Below are 21577 nucleotides of genomic sequence, written 5' to 3'. Positions count from 1 at the left end.
GTGTGACCCTGGACAAATCAATCGTCTGCTTCAGTTCTCATTTGTAAAATGGGGATAACAGCACCTCCCTTCTAGACTCAGTAGGATGGTCAACCAAAATGTGTAAAGCATTTAGCATAGTCTGTCACCTGGTAAATTCCAGATGAATGTTAACTATATTATTATGAGTGGTAGTATTGGAAGCAAGAATCCCTCAGGGTTACTACTAAAACCCTAAGGGGAGAAGTGGACACCTGTTTTCTGAGGATTCCACCTGCCGGTACAGGGAAGGATTGGGAAAGTGAGCCTAGGGGTGTTTAAGAAGGCTTAGGAACATCTGTCAAATGATATATGGCTGTAGAAAGACACTCAACTCCTACATATAAGGAATGAAGAAAGTCTAATGCTATCTAAATGCATCTAAGTGACAGAGATATAGATTTATTCCCTTTTCACACCATAGCTATGGGAAAGAGTATAAAATTCCACCCAAATGAATTGAAGGCAACTTTGTGGAAGCATTCACCATTAAATGACATCAGTTAACTCAGAATCAAAAGTATGTGATTTATTTTCCCAGTTCATTCTGAGACCTTAAAGTTATTCTAAAGACTATTTCTAAATTGGCAAATTATTAATATTGTATAAGGTGGCTATAGAATCTATAGAGCACTTAAACAAAACCGCCTGCTTGTATCTGAGTAAAATAGGCTCAGAAAACATGCTATATTTGATCTTGCTGTACATTGTGAATTTAGTCATATTAATGGAATCCAATGATTCCCTGTCACAAACCAGCCAGAGAAGACTATCATGCCAGGACACCAGACATTTTTCAGAGAGAAGGACATTGTTCTACTCCTTCCCCCTCTCTCAGCCCAGAAAATTCATTCAAGAAACCTAATACCTAGTCATTTTTGGAGAAGTTCAGCACCTAAATCTCTAGTCCACGAACTGATGATCCTTCTTGTACTTTTTTAGTGCTCATTATTACCATGGTATGATAAGTGAATAGAAAGGCAGTGAGGCAGTAGCAAAGTGCTAAAAGAACTTCAGGTTCTTGACTTGACTGAAATTGGAAGCTCTATGTATGAGACCCAGTTCCACAAAAATTGCCTATAGGACTGAGCACAACTCAGTTTCTGTAAGCCTCCATTTTTTTACCTATAAAGCAGAATAATAATAATACTATTGATCTGATCTGTAATTTACTTTGTAAATTACAAAGACTTCTGTAGGTATGAGCTATGATTATAGGGAGCTGACTTTAAAAAAAAGGTAACCTGTACAACAAAAAAGAATCTATATAGTAGACAGAATCAATGATCTGAAGATATGTACAAGAAGTACATGTCTTTAATATAGGAATTACATATGACTCTTACAAGTCCCTCCAGCCTGACCTCTCTTCTGAACTTCAGCTCTGTCACCCTGCCAACTTTTTGATGGACATTTCTGCTTGGAAGTCCTGCTATAACTCCTGAAATTCAATATATCTAAATTAAGAATGAACTAGCTCCAGCCTATTTTTTCCAGGCTAAGTACACATTATTGTTACTATTATACTCTATGCACCAGTTAAACTGACTTATTTACCATTCACCCACATGCGATAACCTTTCACCTGTGTGCCTTTGCACAGGTTGTCCTCAGTCCTTGGGATAGTCTCTCTCTCCTCAGTTCCATCTCTTGAAACCTTTATCTCCCTTCAAGATTGATTCAAGGGACAATTTCTTTAAAAAAGAAGTCTTCCTTGACTTCCCCATTTTTAGTGTCTTTGCCAAATTGTTTCGTGTGTGTGTGTGTGTGTGTGTACATATACATATATATATTTATAAAATTTACTCATCTGTAAACATATTATATTGCCACAGTATAATGCATACTCTTTATAGATAAGGATTGTCACATTTTTGTATTTGTATTCTCCCAACCAATAAACTGCCAAGAAAATAGAAGGCACTTTGTTTTATGGATTCCCTATGATTAGAATGACTACCCTATCTTCAACAATAAATTCAAACTCAACTTTCAAATCTAATCTCAAATGCCATCAAATGATTCCTGCTTCCTCTGAAGTCCTATACAAAATGCTTATAAAATTAATATTCTGTCTTGTATTATAGTTATTTGTCTATCTTATCTCCCCTAACTTATTTATTCATTCATTCATTTATTATTTATTTATTTGTGTTTTTTAGGATTTTTCGAGGAAAATGGAGTTAAATGGCTTGCTGAAGGCCACACAGCTAGGTAATTATTAAGTGTCTGAGGTCGAATTTGAACTCAGATACTCCTGACTCCAGGGCCGGTGCTCTATCTACTATGCCACCTAGCCGCCCTGTATCTCCCATAATTTATCTCTAAGTTCCTTGCAGGTAGACTTGATATCCCACATATTTTTAAGCCTGGGAAATGGCCTTCCTAGATTCTACTTAAGACCCCACACCATATTAGGGTCAAGTGAAGGGCTTGGGGATATTTATCCAGGATCACCAGAATAATAGTTAGCAGGCAGTATGACAGTTCTCTTCAAGTAGCTAAAGGGCTATCAGATAAAATGAAATTTGAATTTTGCCTAACCTAATTTTTTTTTAGGTTTTTTTGCAAGGCAAATGGGGTTAAGTGGCTTGCCCAAGGCCACACAGCTAGGTAATTATTAAGTGCCTGAGATCGGATTTGGACCCAGCTGCCCCAAGGATATATTAATCTAAATGTAAATGGAAATAAGTTAGAGTATTAGACACTGTAACATTATATGAAATTAATTATAGAATGGCAGTAATCTCTTCTAAGAAGTAAAAAAAAGCTGAAAAAGGGGATATAGATAATAAGAATAGCAATATATAACAATGACTAAGGGAGAAGGCAATTAGTGCTTTCATACTTGATATCTCACCTTAGTAGTGACTATTTACAGTTGTCATTCAAGAAACTTTGTTTTAAAGATGCTCAAAAGATCATGTATTTTGAATTGTGTGAGATCTTAGAATTCAATGAGTTCAAATTTATTTTACAGCTGAAAAAACTGAGGCCCAAAGAGGTTCAATGATTTCTTCAAGGTTAGAGAGGCAAAGGATAAAGCAGGATTATGATATAAGCCTATACCATCTATGTTAACTCAAAGTCTATGATTATACCTCATGCATAATGAGCCTTTAGTAAATACTAGCTGAAAGATGGCAATGATAAACCCTAGTGCAGAAATGGATAACAAAAAAAATGCTCTATTTTGGGCAAAATTTCCATTTTCTTCCTTTTCCTAATTCTGTGGTCATCAAATAACTTCTGATTGATCTCTTTTACTGTGTGGGTCCTCCAACGATCTAACTAGAGATGATCACTCACTATTAGTTATAATGCCAGTTAGGATTTAAGGGTGTTTAGCCTGGAAAAGGCCTTTTCTGTTTTTTCAAACATTTGAAATGTTGCTCCATAAAAAGAAATTAGACATTCTGGCTGAGAAATAATTTTGATAAAAAAAATTTTTAAGTTGTACTTCTGAAACCTAAGAATTTCTGAAAAATGTCTAAAACGTAATAAAATTCATGACTTTTTCTTTTAAAAATTGATCTATCTGAAAAAGTAGAAGGACATTGCTATCAACCCATGGAGGTCTTTAAGAAGTTGACCAATTATAAAAGATGTTATAAAGGGGGTTCAGGTAAGGGTTGAATTGCACAGTGATAATGAGATCCTTTCTCAAGCTAAACTGCTAAGCTTCAAACATTACTACAGAGAGACGACTAGGATGGACTGGTTACGTTGTTCAAATGCTAGTCATATGTTTACCAAAAAGACTATTGTAACAGAGAATTCATATAGGGCAAGCGCTCCTAAGGGGGTCAAAAGAATCGATAAAGGGACACCCCGAAGGTCTCTCTTAAGAACTTTGGAATTGATTGTGCAGCATTGGAGACACTGGTGCAGAACTTCCCAGAAGGGTGTGCCCTCATCAGAGGGGATGCTCTGCTCTATGAGTAAGGTGGAATGGAAGCAGCTCAAAGGAAACATGAGATGCACAAGTTTAGAGTAACCACCGGGTATTCATATGGACAATTTGTGCCTGACCTGTGGTAAAGCATTTAGAGCTCATATTGGTTTGATCCACCACAGTTGGATACACTAACTCATCTCTAACATGGTGATGCCATTTTGATCTTCCTAGATAAGGAGAGACAAGAATGAGCCAAATGGATAATACCTGGACTCCTTTTCTACTATAAGAATTTATGATTTAGGATCAGAATGGTAATTGGAAGGAGCAATAGGAAGGGACATCTGAGGGAATTAAGAGATCAACTGAGTAGAACTGGATCTCTAGCCAGGAGTGTGTTAGAGAACAATATGGCACCAGATCCTCTTGAAAGCAGAATCATGAATTCATCCACTGGTACCTTTAAAATACAGTCAAATACTAGGCAATGTCAAGGAGGGTGGTCTAGCATAATCAGACTGCCCTTTCAATTTGTATGCAGCAAGGATGGAGACAGTTGATAGGGAGATACTTGAGATTAAATGCACTCTTCCTCACTCCAAACACCAAAATGGTGGCCAAGAGAATTTATGATTTTTTCATAAATCAATTCAAAGAAGAAAGCAATTATTTAGTACCCATTATGTATAACCACTAAGCAGAGATGATACAAATCCTTTAAAATCTGTTTTCCCTAAAACTTAGGGTACAAAAGTAAATTAAGTCTACTTTTCATCTTCTTTGTGATCACAAATTCAGAAATGGAATTGTCATTTCTTCCCAAATTTTGCATTATTTCCAATTTATTGACCACTTTCTTCTTGTTTTCTTCATCTTTTTGAAAGATGAGAAAGTCAAGAAATTATTAGCTGCTCTCTGCTTACCAGAGAGAAAATTCCTGTAGTTTGTGCAACACTGAAATCTCTGCTCACTACTGGGTCATTTCCTTCACAAGATTGTAAACTCTGTTCTAAATCTCTTGTGATCTATTATATATTTATTTCAATAACAATATCACTTCTGTTTTCCTACTACTTGATTCACCCAAATTAATTTCATAGCCTCTATCTTTATATATACAAGGCTAGTTTCTACCCACCCCACCCCTTTTTAAACTTTATTCTTTTCCTTTTGAATAAGTTATAAAATCCAAGACCAATATTTCAGTTATATTTAAGTTCCATCCCACCAAGTGTCAGCGATGCCTACAAGTTCAGATTTTTGTGTAACTATCTCCAGTTCACCCTGCTTGCTATTTATACTTTCTGCATTTGTGTAGTCATTTAACATTAATAAAAATATCAATATAAAAGATGATCTCTGGCTCTAAACTCTTATTTATACTCTAGTCTTTTTTTTCCAAATTCCAACAGAGTATCTTTACCAGGATGTAAATAATAATGCAGCAAAAATACTCTTTTCATTTTCCTCACAAACCAACTACATTTCCCAACTACTTGCTTGCTGAATTTCTAGCAGTGGTGTGTTACTATTCTTCTCTTCCCCTGAAATAATCTGGTCATTTCTTCCCCTTCATCTTCTAGATTCACTGTTACTGAGATCTGTTTCTTCATTTCTTCCACTAATAAACTACTACAGTGTGCTTTCATAACTTCATATCTGTATCAAGTGAAATAATACACAAGCTGACCTCCTGGATTCAAAGATCTACAATTTGTCATAAATAATGCTGCCGGGGCGGCTAGGTGGCGCAGTGTATATAAAGCACCAGCCCTGGAGTCAGGAGTACCTGGGTTCAAATCCTGACTCAGACACTTAGTAATTACCTAGCTGTGTGACCTTGGGTTTAGCCACTTAACCCCATTTGTCTTGCAAAAACCTAAAAAAAAATTTTTTTAAAAATGACGCTGCCTTCTTTTTTGTAGTGGCAAAGAATTGGAAATTGAGGGGATACCCATCAATTGGGGAATGACTGAACAAGTAATGGGACATAAATGTGGAGTACTGTGGTTCTGTAAGAAATCATGAGCGGTTGGACTTTAGAAAAGTCTGGAAAGACTTGCATGAACTGATGCTGAATGAATTGAGCAGAACCTGTAGAAAATTATGTACAGTACCAACATTGTGAGATGATGAACTATAATGAATAGTTCCTCTCAACAGTTCAGAGATCAGAGATCAGAAAAAAAATATAGAATGTAAGCCAAAGCATATTATGTTCACTTTTTAAAACCTCTTTTATGTTTTTTTCTCTCATGGTTTCCCCCCCTTAATTCTAATTCCTTTTTCACAAGATGACTAAAATATGTTAAAACAAAATTGTACATGTAAAATGTATATCAGATTGTATGCCTTCATGGGATTGGGAAGAAAAATGTGAAACTTAAAAACTTGCAAAAGGATGCGTGTAACTGGAAAAAATAAAAACAAATGGAAGAAAAAAATGCTGCCCAACAAATCTTTGAGTAACTGTTCATTACCAGGCTGGAGTTCTCAACCTGGGGCTTGGGAACATGTGTGAGTCTATGTAGTGTATGCATGAATATACATTATACATGACTATACAATATACACGTATATTCACGTGTATATATCCGTTTGGATAAATCTAAATATATGAACATATATGTGCATATATGTAAAACAATTTTTAATGTCTTATATAAATATTATTATGACATATAATACTGTTGTTTTTAATGTAAACAAAATTTAATATAATTGGTTTCCCTGGTAATTTTTTTTTAAATTTTACGCATTAAAAAAAATGATCCTGAGAAAGGTCCCTAGACTTCACCTGGGTGACTGCCAAAGGGATCCGGGCACGAGAAGGAAGGACTTCTAGTATAAAATGGGAGGGGGCGAGGGGAGGTCAGAAGCAATTCGTCGAGCGTCTACTACCCAGCCAGACACAGCGCTAAGGCCGCCACGGTCGCAAAGCCGGGGGTTGCGGACCCGGTCTGCCGTTCGCTTCCTCTGCAGTTCTCCTCCGTGGGCCTCGGTTTCCTCACCTGTCAAGTGAGACGATGGGATCTCTAAGAAGCTGGGGAAAAGCTCGAGAAGCCGCGCGAGGGGAGGAGTCACGAGTGACAGAAAGAGGCGAATCCCTGCCCCTGCCCCTGGGACAGGAAGTCACCTGACCTCCCGGAGCGGAAGCCCTCTGAGATCCCGCGAGATCTCTGCGGGCCGCGGAGCGGCACGAAGCGCTTCTTGATTGGCCGCCGTTCTTGCCCCGCCCTCCTTCCATCCTCTCTTTCCTCTGTGCGGGTCTCCTCGGCTTCCGCCTCTCCGCATGCATCCGGCTCCGTGAGCCGGAAGCGGAAGTGAGGTTTCTCGTGGGTCTGTCCCTGTCTGGCGCGGGTGGTCGCCGTCACCTGGGGATCTCGCTTCGTCTGCCCCTTCCTGAGCCGCCGCGGGTGTTTCCACGCCCCCTCCGGGGGGGCTCGGGGAGCGGGCGCCGCGGCGCAGGATGAGCACCATGTTCGCGGACACGCTCCTCATCGTTTTCATCTCCGTGTGCACGGCGCTGCTGGCCGAGGGTGAGGGCGGGACCGCGGCGGGGGCGGGGGCCCCCTCCAGCGCGCTGGGGGGCTCCTGCCGCTCACCCACGCCGCGTGCGGGGGTGTGTGCGTGTGCGCCTGCGCGCGTGTGTGCATGTCCGTGTACACAGCTCTACTCTGCGCGCACAACCCCCTGCACAGCGTGGCCGTGGGCCGGGCGCGTTCTCCCGGGGATGGAATGCGGCCCCTAAAGGACAGCTCGCACGCCGGTGGGAAGGGACGGGCGGCCAGAGACAGGAGAACGTGTCCGAGAGAGAACTCCTACAGTTGGAGGGAGGGGGGAGCACAGCAAAGAGGTTTTTTCTTTTTTTAGAAAGATTTTCTTTATTTTGAATTTTACAATTTCCCCCCCCATTCTTGCTTCCCTCCTCCCACCCCCCACAGAAGGCCTTCTGTTAGTCTTTACATTGTTTCCATGGTGTACACTGATGTTAAGTTGAATGTGATGAGAGAGAAATCATATCCTTAAGGAAGAAAAATAAAGTATAAAAGATAACAGAGTTACATAATAATATAACGGAGTTTCCCCCCCTAATTTGAAGGTCTTCTTTTCCCTGGATGCAGATGGTATTCTCCATTGCAGATGGCCCAATATTGTCCCTGGTTGTTGCACATAAGGAATGAGTAAGTCCGTCAGTCAAGGTTGATCATCATGTCAGCAAAGATTTTTTAATCCAGGAAGGAAGATGAGGATTCTGAGAGGCATGTTGTATTCATACATATGCCTTAATCTGGAGTTTACAGTTCCCTCTGAGACATTTCATCGGAATGACCTATAATAATGACTTTTTAGGGGGATTATTCATAATTCATAACAGTGATTTGGGGGAATTGTATGAGGAGATTAAATTTCAAATTCGAAGAATATAGATTAGATGGAACTAGGGTGTGCAAAGGAGAATAAGGAGAAATATGGTGTTTTTGTAATTCAGTGATTTGTCAACTGCTTTTTTTTCTTTTTGATGTTGTGTCGATCTGTTTTGTTTTTACATTAAATTTGGAGATTACATTCACTTTGAAAGGTCTCTTGAAACAGTGGAAAGGTCAAGTAAAACTGGTAATTCACTAACTTTATTTGAAAGTCCATTCAACCTCTCACATTTCAAACACCCTGACCACTTTATAGTTTTAAAAAAATTAACAGAAATATATATTCTCACTTCATCCCCACTCAGCTCTACGGGGGGGGGGGGGGGGGGAAGAAAAGAAAAACAAGTGTCTTTTTTTTTTTTGCCAAGGCAATGGGGTTTAAGTAACTTGCCCAAGGTCACACAGACATACTAAATTGGTTGGATTAGAGGTTGGATTAGAACTCAGTTCCTCCTGACTCCAGGAAGGCTGCTCTATCCCCAGTACCACCCAGCTGTCTAAAACAAATGTCTTCTAACAAATATGCATAGGTAAGCAAAACAGATTCCCTCAGTGACTGCACAAAAATATCTATGTATTATTTTGCACCCTAAATACATCCCTCTGAAATGAATAGCTTATCTCTTCACAAATCCTCTGAAATCATGATTAGTTGTTTGATCATAGTGTTTACAACTGTTCAGTTGTTGGATTTTATAGTATTATTATAGAAATATATTCTGATTTCCTCCCAGTTTTCAATATAAAAATTGAAGAAATTTTTCATATTTGTAATATTGATATATTATAAATTATTCTTCTGATTCTGCCTCAGGTTAAATGTCTTTTTTTCAGGTTTTTTGCAAGGCAAACTGGGTTAAGTGGCTTGCCAGGGCCACACAGCTAGGTAATTATTTTAGTGTCTGAGACCGGATTTGAACCCAGGTACTTCTGACTCCAGGGCCAGTGCTTTATCCACTGCGTCACCTAGCCTCCCCAAATGTCTTTCTCTTAAAGCACAATAGTATTATATCACGTTCATATAATATAACTTACCTAGCATTCCTCAATTGATGGGCATCCTCTTATTCTCCATTCTTTTTCACCAAAATCACTCTACTAGGACGTTGAAATTATAAAACAATTTGTTACTGGTCAAAAAAATAGATTAACCAGTTGAATTGATTAGTTATATAACATACAAAAGCAATAGATAAGTTATATAATGTACAGAAGCAAAAGTATCTAATATTCTAACATAGTGATGTCAAACTCAAAAAGAACTGAGGGACACTAAACTATTTGTTTTGTTAAAAAATTCCCAAATGATGTTACAAATCTGGTGCCAGCTACATTTGGAGTCATGTATATAATACCTCTGCTCTAGTATTATTCCATAGGCATAAAGTCTCAGTTGCTGTTATAATGACTCAACTATATGGCAAAAACCACTGAGAAAATTGGAGAACTCTGAAAAAAATTAGATTTAGAACTTTTTTTCTCACATTTTATTCAAAGATAAACTCAAAATGGATGTGAATCAGATATAAAAGGTTACATAATAGACAAAATAGAGAAGCATGGAAGAATTTACTTATTTAACATCTGGGATGGGAGAAAAGTTAATTACCAAAGAAGAAAGATAAGATCATAGAAGGCTACATAGAATTTAAAAGATTTTGCACCAAACAGTTGGAAAAAATAATTGAAGTAAAGACTAACAGACTTCCTTCTGTGGGGGTGGGGGGGGGGTGGGGAGAGGGATTCAAGATTCAGGGGAAAATTGTAAAATTCAAAATAAATTTAAGAAATGATTGAAGCAAGTTTCTCTAATAAAGATTTCATTTCCAAGTTACTAAAAAGAACTGATGCAAATAATAGATTTTCCATTTAATAAATAATCTAATTTCATGAGGCAGTTAAAGAAACCCAAGAAACTTATCTGAAAAAAATTATCCAAATCACTAATAATTAGAGAAATGTAAATTAAAACAACTCAGATTCTGCCTCACATCCATCAGAGTGGCAAAGTTGCCAAAAAAGTGAAAATGACTAATGTTGCAAGAATTGTGAGGAAACAGATGCATTGATAGACTCTTGGTGGATCTATGTGAATGGGTACAACCATTCTGGAATTCAAAAGTTACTAAAGTCAATATCCTTGGACATAGCTGTATCACTGCTGGGCTTATACCCAAACGAAATCAAAAGAAAAAAAGGTTATGTACAAAAATATAGCATCTCTTTGTAGTGACAAAAAGAAATGCTATAAATTTGGAAAGTGAATAGGGTAAATTATACCAGAGTCACAGCACATAAATGGGCCTGAGTCCAGAATTGAGGTCCTGGATCCAATTCTGGTCCTCTTAGCACCATACAAATTTTTGTTTTTGTGAAGGGAATGGAATTTGGTGTTCTTTAGAAAGTCTAATAGAAACTTCTTTCCTCTGATAACTAGTATCTGACTGCTAATCTTAACTGGTGAATTTTCCTCTTAACATTCTCCAGCCAGACTGTTTAGACACCATGACTCATGGTTTAGTCGCCTGTCATGGTCTGAAAAAGTTCTTTAATTGGTTTCCCTTTTTTCCCCATAGGAGAGTTCTAGAACTGAGAATTTTACCAAGTGGGAAGGATATATATATATATATATATATATATATATATATATATCCTATGAAGTACAAGTTCTCAGCTCAAAATTGGTTCCTCTTTATATTTCATTCTTTTTTTCTCCTATAGTAGTAATGGAGCTAAATGGATACTTTTGCCACCAACACATCCTGTTAAGTTGCCTTGGTTGAAGAGATGATTAGTCTAACGTATTATTTCTGATGTTTTCAGGTATAACTTGGGTGCTGGTTTACAGGACAGACAAGTATAAGAGATTAAAAGCTGAAGTGGAAAAGCAGAGCAAAAAATGTGAGTATCATTACTTGCTTGTTTTCAGGTAAAATGTATAAAATACTAACTGACTGGGCATCATACCATCTACTATATAGATAAGAAATTATCTTGCAACAAGTTTTGACAGATCTAGAAACCAGTCCCCCAAATTAGGAACTATGTGAAGTTTTTAATATTAGAATTTAAAAAAAAAATGGGGAAAGGTGGCATGTTCATAAGAACTCTTAGAGGGGTAGCTAAGTGACACAGTGGATAGAGCACCAGCCCTGGAGTCAGGAGTACCTGAGTTCAAATCCAGCTTTGGAGACTTAATAATCACCTAGCTGTGTGGCCTTGGGCAAGCCACTTAACCCCATTTGCCTTGCAAAAACCTAAAAAAAAAAAACACTCTTAGAGTAAAGCTTCCCACCTTCAGGTCAGGATCCAGATTAGGTCACTTTATAGTCTCAGGAAGAATCTCAGGAGATGTTTGTGTTTGTCTCAGAGAAGAAATTCAATGTGTTTGGCCAGAGTACATCATAGATAGCAAACCTGTACAGAGATGTTAACATTGGGAGGGATCCCAGTGGAGCTACAGACTCTGATCAGCCCCCACTATTTCAGGCCAGACATCTTTCTGATGAAATCCTTCATACCACTCTATTTGCAGAGTTGCCTGTTTGGTAATAGGTTGAAACCTTTTCCCATCACTGTATACTACTTCATTGTTCAATCCTTAAATTTAATTCATCGGACACTTGGATATTTCTTTGCAGGTAGTAATGAAAGAGGAGTGGAAGAAGATCAAGAAAAAAAATGAACCTTTCTTTTTTCTTTTTTTTTCATTAGGTGTTTCTTTAAAGTTAAATCTTCAATTTCGGTGAGCTTGAGTAGGAAAAGATAGTTGGGTTCTTTAGGTGAGGCAGGTTACATGTTCAGGTTCTTGTGGGATCATTTGCCTTACTCTAGGTATGAGTTTTCTGTTTGAGTGTTATTTTAAAACTAGTATTGGATCTGGCTGAGATTACCTTTATTCAGAAGAAACAATATAGATGAAAGGGAGTGGAATTTATAGTGGGGTAACATTGTATATTGAGAGAAACTTAATGAGAATTTCATGGATACCATCAGGGAAGAACTTGCTGGAGAGTATTTGGGTGAAGATTAGTAGAAAAAGAAGTAGATTTGTCATTAGAGTATATTGTAAATCACTGGGATGGAAAGAAGAAATAAATGAATTTAAAAAAAAAAGATGGGTGGCTAGGTGGCACAGTGGAAAAAGCACCGGCCCTGGAGTCAGGAGTACCTGGGTTCAAATTCGGTCTCAGACACTTAATATATTACCTAGCTGTGTGGCCTTGGGCAAGCCACTTAACCTCATTTGCCTTGCAAAAAAAAAAAGATTCTAGGCATGGCAAAAACTTGATATAATAGTGATAGGGAACTTTAGTTATCTGGACATCTGCCAGAGCAGCTAATAACTTTTTGATTTGATAATTTGACAGTTAATGATAATTTGATCCTTCAAAAAGTAGAGGCACTAACTCAGGGAAATTGTATTTTTGTTATGATTGAACTAACTGGGAGAAACAGATTACTGTGGTAGAATTGATGACACTTTGAGGAAGAAATAAAACTCTTGCTCCTTGAATTTGTGATAAGGAAGGAGTGAAAACTGGGTAAGATTAAATAACATTTGTCTTTTAGGTCATAAGAAAAAAAGTTGGGATCCCATGGCTAATGTGCTATAAGAGAAATCAGTTCAACATGGTTAGGAGAAATTCTTAACATAGAATAGTCTGAATAAAAAGAAACAGTGGAAAATGTCTGAAGCAGCCAGTTTAGGTGTACAGGAAACTCATCAAGGAAGTCTGCAAATAGTGTAGTTTCCTGATACCATAGTGGAGGGGGGGGGTCAGAGTAGGAAAAGGAGTGAGAAGAGGTTAAAATTGAGTGGAATGGGTATAGATGTAGATGTAGAAGGGGAAGAGGCTTTTAACATCTGAAACATGGGTTAGGGTAACAGGAAGTATAAACATTTGCCAAGAAATCTGCTTTTTAGAGTCCTATAATAAAGACTTTTTGGTGTGTTCTTCCCTTTCCAAATGCTAGGGAACTAGCAAGGGTGATTGCAGGAGGTCTGGTGGAAACCATGGTTTCAAATGAATGTGGTACCAGCTCTGCAGTTGTATTCCCAAGATGGTGGAAGATGAGAAGGCAATATGTGGAGCATGCACTTAGCCTGATATGTAAAACCCTGGCCCAGATAGACCATTATTAGCCCTTTCTTGCAGCTCCAATATTGAGTCCTTGTGCAGTCCTAGACCTTTACCTGAGATTTTTTGCTTTCTAGCTTCTTGCAAAAGTGACACCTTGGGCAGGAGGGGCAGGCAGCTGATGAATTTTTGGCTCACGTAATTCTGAAAACTATTCACCAAGTGATAAAGGGTTGTAATCTGTGTTGGTGGAGGTGATAGCTACCCAAACAAAATTCAGAGACACAGTTTTGGAGGGGTTAGAGGCCGGCTCAGGGCCAGAGTTTTATCTCACCTCTGACATTTTTCTTCATGACAAGGACTAAACCACTTTTTTTTTTTTAATGGCAAACTACTTCACCTCTCTATCTTTATTTTCTCTTCTGTAAAATGGTGATAAAACCTTGAATATGAGACTCAAATGAGATTGTATTGTTAAATTGCTTTGTACATCCCAAAGTAGCATATGGCAGCTCTTTTTCTTATTAATACATCTTGATCCTCTGTGGAAGGATACTTTTGACTAGTTGAGTGTGGAGTCCATTCAGAGTCCAGCGTCATCTTCTTATGACCAGTTGTATATCATGCTGATCAGGGACTTTGCTTAGGTTGTTGATTGTTTTGATCTTAAGTGTAAGGCTTTAGGATTTTTCCTCATTAAAAATTGCATCCGATTTGCTTCAACCTATAAGTTTTACTTTGTCCCTATGTCATCGAATCTTTACACTTTCATTTAATATATCAGCTATTACTATCAGCATAGTGTCATCCAAAAATTCAATAAGTGTGCCATTTGTGCCTTTAACTGGGTCACTGATTAAAGTGTTGAGCAGAACAAGATCAGAACCATAATCTTGTATTTCACTAGAAGCTTTCCTGCCAAGTGACCTTAGTCCCTTTATCATCATTCTTTGGGGCTTCTTGCTCGCCTTGTCCAGAGTCCATTGTACTCTCACCTAACCTGCATCTCTCCAGTTTATCTGTGAGGTATTGGGAAAGACTTGGGCAAGCACCCGGCAGAAATCAAGTTAGATCATGCCTCATTGCTAGTCCACCAGTGAGATGAGCCAACTTTGCTCTTTTATTGTTGTCAGTAATCTTATGGTTGATGAGTGTCTGTTGCTTTTTACATTACATTCATTTCCATCCCTTCCCCTGCCCACTCTGGCAAGTCATCTCTTGTAATAAAGATTAAAATTAGAAAAGAGGCCACAGGTAAGTAGACCACCAACTGATACCTTCATCTCTTACACATATAGTTCACACTCCTGTTCCCCTTGCTATAGTGAAGGAGAGGTGTTGACATCAGCTGTTCTGGGGCAACTGGATTGAGCTGTGGACCTGAGGTAGCTCCAATCTGGCCTCTGACATTAAATAATTGTGTGACACTGGGAAACTCACATAATTGCTGTTTGCCTCAGTTTCCTCATCTGTAAATTGGGGGTGATAATTGAACCTACTTTATAGGGTAAAATGCTATATAAATTTTAGCTATTATTTTCTCTGAAGCCGAACCTGGTCATTATCACCCAGCATTCAATTTTGTGGCTTTTGTTCTGTTTATATTGTTGTAATTGTGTATTCAGCTGTTCTAGTTTTGATTCTACTTATTTCTTCATTCTGTATTAGTTATTTAAATCTACTTCTCTGAATTCATATTTGCTTTCTTATGGCATAGTAATATTCATGATGTTTATGGAGCACAATTTTTATCAAATTTGTACATACTATCACAATTATGGCTTTTTTTCCCCTGACTCATATTAGCTCTTTTTTTCCTAGCTCATGATTAGCTCTTTAATAATGAATACCAAAATGAATAGCATATGGGATTTGAAGTAAGCCCCCAATACAGAGAAAGTGATGAATTCACCTTCCCTTCTTTGCAAAGAGGACCTCATTTGTCCAGATCAGATTTTGGTTCTACAGCTCCTCTTCTGCCTGATCTGAGTGGTTGTATCCACAAACTCTTTCAGTTTACTGGGGTAACTAGGTCCTTTAAAATAATTGTATCTAGTGTTGTTGAAAGAGAAAAAAATTAAACAGGCACTTGTCTTTTAGGAGATGATGTGAATTAATAGACAAATCTAACAGTGAACCAATATAAGGTAAATAAATATCTTTTATCTTAGGTATGTACCTCAGTACAACAAATCTTTTTATCTCATTTTAACCTCTTTTATCATAAAGGATTCTGAATTCAGACAGAAAAACAAGCCCATAATAGGCATGGAGAGCTTACACAGAATATGAGGTACAAGTTTGAGAAATGAGGGTAGTACTTCTATTTCTTTTCCTGTCGTTTATCAGCACACACTGAATGGTAGGATAACCAAGAGACATTTGGAGCTTCCACATTCTTCTTCTAAGACAACTGTGGTTTTTTTCCTAATAGTATATTAAGTTCAAAGAACAAGAATTAATCTGCTTTGAATTATCTTAAAGATTTCAAATGAGGTCCCACAATTTTTGAAGGATTTCTTTTATATTAATTTCTTTGTGCTTGATTATTTCTTCAGAGTAGGTAATATCATAACAACCTATCAATATTTTATAACTTTAGAAAGTTCTTGTGACACTTTCAGAGTTTGAGACTTGTCTCTATGTCCTCTTGACTTCTTGGCATACCCTCTGTCCAGCATTATAAAACAAATTGTGTGGTAGTTTGACTGTGGCTAGTACTTTTTACAGTTCAGGAGGAACTACACAGTTCCTTACAATGAGCCAAGATAATGTTGTTAGACTAGTTTTTCTCTTGAATCTTAAGATTCCAGGAACCATTTTGTGGCTTATGAGAATGAAAGTGTGGTTCTGGTAAACATGTTTCCATTGTATCCTTTCCATCAGTAGGCTTATCCTGGATGCTGCCTTTAGGGTTTGGGTTCTAGTATATATTGAATGTGTAGCATGAGCTCTGAGTTTGAAAGACACTGGAATTTGATCCCTGAAAATAAGATTTGCCCTAATCTCAGGATCCCGGTCTACCAAAAGATAAGGTTTCTGTTTATGGCATAATTACTTTTTAATCCTTCCTCAATCTTCATTTTTACTTTTGTTTTAGTCAGGCAAGATAAATTCTGGGTGATTGTATTCTTGATTTTTCTCTTGAAAGTAATCATTATGAAGAACAAAACTTTGAAAGTTTTAATTATGTTTATATTTAGTAATATTACTGCTATAGAAATGTCTTTTTTTTTTTTTTTTTTTTTTTTTTTTAGTTTTTGCAAGGCAAATGGGGTTAAGTGGCTTGCCCAAGGCCACACAGCTAGGTAATTACTACTAATTAGTACTAAGTGTCTGAGACCCTGAGACCGGATTTGAACCCAGGTACTCCTGACTCCAGGGCTGGTGCTTTATCCACTGCACCACCTAGCCACCCCTATAGAAATGTCTTAATGAGAGTTCACTTAATTTCTCTTCATATTTTCCCTGGCCAGAGAAGCAATTTTAAAATTATTTTTATTTAATTTATTAAATATTTCCCAATTATAAGTAAAAAATGTTTTAAAGAATTTTAAAAAATTTTTGAGTTCCAAATTCTCTTCTTTCCTCTCACCCCTCTCCCTTCTTTGAGAAAGCAAATAATTGATAATCAGTTTTACCTGTGAATTCTTGCAAAACCTATTTCCATATTAGCCACATTGCAAAAGAAAACATGAGGAAAAAAAACATTAAAACTAAAAGTGAAAAAAAGTATACTTCACTCTACATTCTCTCTTGGGAAGTAGATAGCAGTTTACATCTTGAACAGAGAAACCAAGTCTTTCACTGCTGATCATTCTTACAGTTTTGCTGCTATATTCTCCTGTTTCTGCCCATGAAATCATCCTGCCTGTCATTTCTTATAGCACGATAGAATCCCATCACAGTCATATACCACAATTTCTTTAGTGATTTCCCAGTTGAAGGGCATCTCTTTGATTTTCATTTTATTGCCATTGGATAAAGAACTGCTTTAAATATTTTTATATATTAGATTATTTTCCTTTTCTTTGAGCTCTTTGGGATATAGACCTTGACAACAATGGATTGTTCTATGAGAAGGGCAGAATTGAAGCAGCTCCAAGTATACAAGTATGTCATGTAGGTAGGAGTACCTACCCCAGGTGTTCACGTGGACCATTTGTGCCTGATCTGTCTATAGTAGAGCATTCTGAGCTCATATTGGGCCAATCAGCCACAGTTGGTCACACTGTCATTAGTCTCAAATGGAGTGATGTCATTTGGTTTTCTTCAATGCAAAGGACAGGAACCAACAATGTATTGCTGGATCAAAGGTATATGCAGTTTTATAATCCTTTCAGTATGGTGCTTTTTTTTTTTAGGTTTTTTTCAAGGCAAATGGGGTTAAGTGGCTTGCCCAAGGCCACACAGGTAGGTAATTATTAAGTGTCTGAGACCAGATCTGAACCCAGGTACTCCTGACTCCAGGGCCTCCAGTATGGTTCTTAATTGTTCTCCAGATTGGTTGGCCTAGGTCACAACTCTACCAGCTGTGAATCAGCATCACAGCTTTTCCACGTCTCCCTAGCATTTGTTATTTTTCTCTTGGGTCATGCTAGCTATTATGTTGGGTGAGAGGTTGTGTCTCAGAGTTGTTTTAATTCACATTTTTTAATCAGTAGTGATTTAGAGCATTTTATGGAACTATTGATAACTATGATTTTTTTCCCCGCCAAATACCTTTTTTATTTATTTTTTATTCTCATTTTGTACAAATGTTTTTTTACATTAATAAAATATTCTTGTTTAAGAGTAAACAAAATACCCCCTCCCCGTCATGAATATAGACTTGCTTGAGCAATAAAGGGGAGAGAAAAAAATTAAAAATAAAAAAATAATAGTAATAATTATAGGTATGGCCCGGTGGCACAATGGACGAACACCAGCCCTGGAGCCACGAGCACCCGAGCCCACATCCAACCCCGTAGACCCAACAATCACCCAGCCATGTGACATGCAGGCCACCCGATCCCCACTGCCCTGCAAAAACCAAAAAGAACCAAAAAAAAAAAAAAGCAAAATAAAGTAAAATAGTAATAATAGTAGGGGTGGCTGGGTGGTAGACAGAGCACTGGCCCTTGAGCCCAGAGCACCCGGGTCCAAATCTGGCCTCAGACACCCAACAGTCACCCTGGCCCCAGGCAGGCCACCCAGCCCCATTTGCCCTGCACCCTCCCCCCCAAAAATTATACAAAATGTGCTTCAGTCTGTGTTCCAACACTGTTGCGGGTAGATCACATTCTTTATGATAAGTCCATCGCAAAAGTTACTTCCATTATTTTTCCACTGTTGCCATTGCTGATTGCAACTCCCTCCTTTTGTATTTCTTCACTACCACGTACTATATTTTCTCTCTCCTTTCACTCTGACTCTGCTATAGGGTAGCTGAGTGGCGCAGCAGACAGATCCCTGGCCCTGGGGCCAAGAGGCCCCGAGCCCCCCTACCACCCCATAGGCCCAGCATCCACCTGGCCCCATGGTCCTGAATAGGCCATCCAATCCCAGCCCCTTCCAAGACGTAAAAAAGAAAATGTTATATCTGACCACTCTCCCCCCGTGGTCCATCCTCTCCTCCATCCCTCACATCATCCCCCCCTTCCCCCTGTCCCCCCCCACTTCTTACTCCAGATACCTATACCCCATTGAGTATATATGCTGTTTCCTCTCCTAGCCACCTCTGATGAGGGTGAAGATTCCCTCATTCCTCCTTGCCTTCCCCCCTTCCATATCATTGCAGTAGCTTATTGTAATGAAGAAAAATCTTATATGAAATATCTTGGCCTATTACCCCTCTCCTTTTTCTTTCTCCCATTACATTTCCTTTTTTTCTATTGACTCCATTTTTACTCCATATTTTATCTTCAAAATCAGCTTTCTCCTGTCCTTCAACTATAAAAGCTCTGTCTACCTGCTCTATTAACTGAGAAGGTTCATATGAGTATTATCAGTGTCATTTTTCTATGCAGGAATACATGCATTTCATTATTAAGTCCCTCATATTTTCCCCCTCTCCTCCAATCTCTGTGCTTCACCTGAGTCCTGTATCAGAACATCAAACCTTCTGTTCAGCTCTGGCCATTCCAACAGAACATTTGAAATTATCCTGGTTCATTGAAAGTCCATCTTTTTCCCTGGAAGAGGACATTTAGCCTTGCTGGGTAGATCATTCTTGGTTGCATTCTAAGCTCTTTTGCCTTCTGGTATATTATATTCCAAGCCCTACGAGCTTTTAATATAGTTGCTGTTAAGTCCTGTGTGATCCTGACTGCAGCTCCAAGATATTTGAACTGTGTCCTTCTGGCTGCTTGTAATATTTTCTCTTTGACTTGGGAGTTCAGGAACTTGGCTATAATATTCCTAGGGGTTGGTTTTTTGGGATCTCTTTCTTGGGGGGGATCGGTGGATTCTCTCAATTTCTATTTTGCCCTCTGCTTCTAGAATATCAGGGCAATTTTCCTGTAGTAATTCTTTGAAAATGATGTCAAGGCTCTTTTCCTGATCATGACTTTCAGGTATTCCAATAATTTTTAAATTATCTTTCCTAAGTCTGTTTTCCATATCAATTGTTTTTTTCAATGAGATATTTCACATTTTCTTCTAATTTTTCATTTTTTTGCTTTTGAAGTATTGATTCCTGATTTCTGGTAAATTCATCAATCTCCCTGAATTCTATTCTTTGTCTGAAGGATTTGTTCTCCTCAGAGAGTTTTCTTATCTCTTTTCCATCTGGCCAGTTTTGCTTTTTAAAGCATTCTTCTCCTCAATAACTTTTTTGAACTATTTTATCCATTTGACCTAAGCTGGTTTTTAGCATGCTATTTTCTTCAGCATTTTTTTTGATTTCCTTGACTAAGCTGTTGACTTCATTTTCATGTTTTTCCTGCATCTCTCTCCTTTCTTTTCCCAGTTTTTCTTCCAACTCCCTCATTTGATTTTCAAAGTCTTTTTTGAGCTCTGTCATAGCCTGAGCCCAATTTCTGTTTTTCTTGGAGTCTTTAGATGCAGGAGCTTGTGCTTCCTCATCTTCAGACTGAGTATTTTGATCCTTCTTGGGCTCATATGCAAAATATTTCTCAGTGGTCTTCCTCTTGTTTCTCTGCTTGCTCATTTTCCCAGCCTGGGCCTGGTTTTGGGGTGCTTCCTGTGCTTTTGGGGCACTCCCACAAGGGTCTCAGTGTGTGTGGTTCTGTCCTCCCTCCTGGTCTGTGAATGACTGGGCTCCACATGCTCACTCTGGCAGAGGGCCCCCGCTGTTCCCCCACTTTGTGCCCGGTGCTCCCTGGGGTGCAGCTCAGGAGACTCCCCTGCTGCTGTGAGCTAAGGCTCCCAGTGCCCTGGGGTTGCCTCCGGGAGGCTGAAGTTCTTTTGCTCTGGTGGGCCACCCCTCTGGCAGGCCGCCCCTCCGACCCTGGGAGCAGAGCCTTTGTGCTCTTTTCCAGGTTACCTTGAGTAGGAGAACTGCCTCACTGGGTCCTTTTGTGGATTCTGTCTCTCAAAAGTTTAGTTAGAGTCCTTAGTTTCCGAGTGCTAAAACTCTATCCCTTCTTGTCACCATCTTGGCTCCGCCCAAACTGCCTTTTCACATCTTTTAATCATTTATAAATTGGGGGTGGCTATTTTAAAAATTTAAGTTTATAAAAATTTGGCTCAGTGTCCTATATAATTGGTAAATAATATTTTTATCAGAGAAACTTGCTGTAAATTTTCCCCCAGTTTTCCATTTTCCTTCTAATTTTGACTGCATTCATTTTGTTTGTACAAAAGATTTTAATTCATGTAATCAGAATTTTCTTTTACTTCCCATAATCCTTTCTATCTCTTGTTTGATCATAAAATCTTTTAGTCATTAATTTGACAAATACATTTTCCCCTTCTTCCCAGAATTACTTATGATCATCCTTTCTGACTAAATCATTTATCCATTTGGAACTTATTTTGCTCAGAGCATATGATCGTAGTGATATATTACTGTAATTTTGCTATTAGTATTTTATTTAAAATATTTACATCAGTATCAAAGAAACTAGCCTGTAGTTTTCTTTCAGGGTTTTTGTTCTACCTGGTTTAGGTATCAATAGGACTTCTTTACATATTTTTTCAAATAGTTT

General features: G+C 38.2%; 1 protein-coding gene across 1 annotated transcript in view; it reads left to right on the top strand.

The window, feature by feature from the left end:
• The first annotated feature begins 7219 nt into the window (after window positions 1-7219).
• TMCO1 (transmembrane and coiled-coil domains 1) overlaps window positions 7220-21577 on the top strand; it is a 51935-nt gene continuing 37577 nt past the window's right edge. Inside the window, exons 1-2 of the mRNA XM_074221881.1 lie at window positions 7220-7455; window positions 11170-11247. Coding sequence (XP_074077982.1) covers window positions 7386-7455; window positions 11170-11247 — 148 coding nt within the window. The 5' untranslated portion in view covers window positions 7220-7385. The remainder of the gene's footprint in view (window positions 7456-11169; window positions 11248-21577) is intronic.

This window comes from Macrotis lagotis, chromosome 2 (assembly GCF_037893015.1).
Source record: "Macrotis lagotis isolate mMagLag1 chromosome 2, bilby.v1.9.chrom.fasta, whole genome shotgun sequence".
Lineage (NCBI taxonomy): Eukaryota > Metazoa > Chordata > Mammalia > Peramelemorphia > Peramelidae > Macrotis > Macrotis lagotis.
The sequence above is the reverse complement of the archived record's forward strand: the minus strand, read 5'-3'. Positions and strand labels throughout refer to the sequence as shown.